This window comes from Echinops telfairi, unplaced genomic scaffold (assembly GCF_000313985.2).
Source record: "Echinops telfairi isolate 266 unplaced genomic scaffold, ASM31398v2 ScPeMD7_5805;HRSCAF=6673, whole genome shotgun sequence".
Taxonomy (NCBI): domain Eukaryota; kingdom Metazoa; phylum Chordata; class Mammalia; order Afrosoricida; family Tenrecidae; genus Echinops; species Echinops telfairi.
Window position 1 is genome coordinate 2,732,660 of NW_022109704.1, and position 3,752 is coordinate 2,736,411.

The 3,752-nt window shown below is 48.5% G+C and overlaps 1 protein-coding gene across 1 annotated transcript in view; it reads left to right on the plus strand.

Annotated features, from left to right (window-relative positions):
- MCL1 (MCL1 apoptosis regulator, BCL2 family member) overlaps positions 1 to 3,012 on the plus strand; it is a 3,366-nt gene extending 354 nt beyond the window's left edge. The window contains exons 1-3 of the mRNA XM_030887160.2: positions 1 to 467; positions 817 to 1,064; positions 2,123 to 3,012. The exon at positions 1 to 467 is cut by the window's left edge and continues 354 nt beyond it. Of these exons, the coding sequence (XP_030743020.1) occupies positions 1 to 467; positions 817 to 1,064; positions 2,123 to 2,239 (832 nt within the window). The 3' untranslated portion in view covers positions 2,240 to 3,012. The remainder of the gene's footprint in view (positions 468 to 816; positions 1,065 to 2,122) is intronic.
- The last annotated feature ends 740 nt before the right edge of the window (positions 3,013 to 3,752 follow it).

Consider the following 3,752-nt stretch of genomic DNA (forward strand, 5'->3'; position numbering starts at 1 on the left):
CCTGAGGGTCGCGCGGCCGGCGCCCATTGGCGCTGAGGGCCCCGACGTCACCGCGACCCTCGCGAGGCCGACGTTCTTGGCGCCCACCCGCTGCGCGCCGCGCGAGGAGATGGAAGCCGCGGCCGCCGAGGCCATCATGTCCCCCGAAGAGGAGCTGGACGGGTACGAGTCGGAGCCGCTGGGGAAGCGGCCGGCGGTCCTCCCTCTGCTTGGGCGGGTCGGGGAGGCCAGTGATGGCCCCGGTACGGACGGGTCTCTACCCTCGACGCCGCCCCCAGCGGAGGAGGAGGAGGACGAGCTGTACCGGCAGTCGTTGGAAATTATCTCTCGGTACCTCCGGGAGCAGGCCACCGGCGCCAAGGATGGGAAGCCCCTGGGCGGGACTGGGTCCGCCAGCAGGAAGGCGCTAGAGACCCTCCGGAGGGTCGGGGGCGGTGTGCAGCGCAATCACGAGACGGCCTTCCAAGGTAAGAGGCCCAGGCACCCTGCCCCGCTGCCTACCCGCAGCAGCACCTCGGCTCCGGCCCCCTCGGGGGGAGGGGGCCAGCGAAACCTGTCTTCGCAAAGACCACTCGGCCCTATTTGTCCAGCATATTCTGACCATGAGTCATTGTTTCCGCCCATCTTTATTCCTTGGGAAATGGCAATTCAGTTCAAAGCCCGGAAAGGGTGGGGTGTAGATCTCGCAGTGGGGTCGGCCTGTGCCCCATTGAGCCCGAATTAGCAATTTCCCTCTCGGTGGGTGGGCTGGAACCCTCGCGCCCGAGTGGAGACAAAGGAGACCGTGAGAAAGCTGCGTGCTTTTCTTCCTCCCAGGCATGCTGCGGAAGCTGGACATCAAAACCGAAGCTGATGTCAAATCTTTGTCCCGAGTGATGGTCCACGTTTTCAGTGACGGAATAACAAACTGGGGGAGAATTGTGACTCTCATATCTTTTGGTGCCTTTGTGGCCAAACACTTGAAGAGCATAAATCAAGAAAGCTGCATTGAACCCTTAGCAGAAAGTATCACAGATGTTCTGGTTCGGACAAAACGGGACTGGTTGGTCAAACAAAGAGGTTGGGTAAGTTTGGGTTAAGGTAGGGTGGTAGATGCTCAGAGTGGAATGGAATGGAGAGTCTTACGGATCAGAGGGGGTGCCTAGGTTTTTTTATAGCACAACTCATATTTTCAGCGTCTCCTGCGAGTGTTTGGTTTCAGCTCTTCCATAGTTGCTTGATGTTGGCTTAGGCAGTGGTATGAAGATGTGGAATGGTTGCATCAAAAATCCCGGGGTTTTTTCTAGGCTGTATTGCTAGTGTTTGAGTTTCTGGCTATTATGGTGTAGTTTAACTGGCTCCTCTGCCGGTGTAGTCAAACCACGAAGAAATAAAGGAGTCAGATGGGGGATGATGGGTAAAATATGTTGCTGAGCAGCCTGGTGATTTTGATTGATAGGGTGGGACCCAGGAATCTGCACTTTAAACTTTAGATACACCCAGTTGATTCTCAAGCAGGAAGTACTTAACCACATTGAGAAACACTGCCTCTGTGTTTAAGATATTGGATGGTGGGAGTTTGAAAGTACTTGCGTACACATTTTAATCTCAATAATGACATGTAAAAAGTCCTTTGTTAGGTCATCCCTATTAATGATCAAGATTGATCAAAAGTGCTTGCCTGCTGACTCAAAGTCAATGTTTCAAGCCCACCAGCTACTTCAAGATAAAGAAATTCTCAGCTTCAGAAACCATCTGGGCCAGGTTTCTTTAAGAAGGGGTAGTTTTGGTTTTTTTTGAAGGGGTAGTTCTTAACCCTGGTCTTTAAGGTTGCTTTGAATCATAATGGATTCAATGGCAATTGGTTTGGTTGGAATGTGACAAAGTTTCTACTGTAAAATCAAGGGTGGTGTTTTTTTTTTTTGTTTTTAATCAAGTTTTAACTTTGGTGGATGGCCAACTTAGGTGATAATGAGCTGAAGGCCTAAGGAAATGCCTTGTAGCCCAAGGCTGAATAGGGATTGTTGGGTTCACTTTGGAGGGAAGCACAGCCACTTAATTCCTCTTTTCTCTATAGCAATAAGCATTTCTAAGCTAGGGGAAACCCGTACTTGAAACGTGTGTTTTCTTTCTTGTTTTCTAGGATGGGTTTGTGGAGTTCTTCCATGTAGAGGACCTAGAAGTTGGCATCAGAAATGTGCTGCTGGCTTTTGCGGGTGTTGCTGGAGTGGGAGCTGGTTTGGCATATCTAATTAGATAGCCTTGTGCAATAGTGGACTTTTAACCGACTCCAGTCAAGCTGCACAGCAAGCCTCCTGGGCTGTACCCTCCAAGAGACCTGACACCATAGCCACAACAACACATGGCAAGAGAATTGTGCTCACGGGAAAAGCCAAGCCTGCTTCCTTCGAGGGACACTGAAAGGAGCAAAGTTCAGGCTCAACAACAGACAAACTCTGGGAGGCCATGAGGGCGGCGTGTAGGGTGAATGGCCTAATTTCCTTGTCTAGAAGAGTGGCCCTAGCCAAGCTAGTCATACATAGAATTCATTAAACATAGCCACCGAATTCATTAACTTGCTATAGTCTTGAACAAGAGTCGTTAACGATGCCAGTGACCTGTGTAAATGACTTTAAGCTATACGGAGTAAGAGTTGTGACTAGAAGCCTCAGTACTGTGTGAGCATATGGGGGGAAACTTTCAGTGAGCTTTCCCAGGAGTGTATCTTCATGGTAGATTTTTTTTTTTCCCTACCTGTTCTACTTTGGCTTGGCTTTGAGTTCATTAGCCTAGTTATGGCCCAAAATACTTAGACCGTATATACTTGCGTATAAGCCGACCGGAGTATCCTCCAAGGCACCTAATTGTACCACAAAAACTGCGTGAAAAATGTGCGGAAAAACTCTGCTTATACACAAGTATATACGGTAACTTTACCATTTGTGAAAAAAAGGAGGGGGGGGACCCTGTAAATGTATTTATCTGTAAAAATGATGTGTATATTTTTACAGAAAATATTTCTTTCAAACAAAAGGAGTGTCTTGAATTTATATTAGGTTCCTCCCCCGCCGTCGACTCCCCCCCCCCCCCCCCCCCCCCCCCCCCCCCCCGCCCCCCAACCCTCATTTGAAGTTTTCAGCTTCTGTAATTAGGGATTATTTCTTGGTTCCGCTATTTTAACTCTGACCTGGTCAATTCTAGAATGATTGTCGGTTGCATACAACGTGGTGGGACAGTTCTGATTCATGACTGTGCAGGCTTTAATTTCCCTATCTGATTTTGGGTAAGTATTCCTTAGTTGGTAGTTTTTTGGTTTGGTTTGGTTGGTTTAGAGCAAACTTGGGATTGAGAAGTTGAAGAGTGGAAATGGGCTCACTTCCTTGTATGTGTATCTTTTCAATAAGGGAGTCAAAGGTGGAGTTCAAGGGCTCTTGTGGGGAGAGTGGGGGGTGGGACGGGCTCCTGTGGGGCAGTTAGTCATGTGCTGTGCGTTCCTTCTGTTTGACTTCATTTAAACGGAGCTCCTGAGCTCATCCTTACAGCTTTTGCTAAAAGATGTTCAGCTGTTCCTAATGGGACTTGACAGCAGTAGGTGTATAAAAAGATCCCGTTAGGTGGATGAGAGAAATTTGAACTCTTGCTTGTTTAATAAACTGTAAATTGATGGCTTGGAAAACCAGGCTAGAGTCTAACCATGGTGCTACAATCAGGCTTGCTTGTTAAACACAGGCCTAGGCCTGGTTTGTCAATAAAACAAACAGTTAAATTTCTAT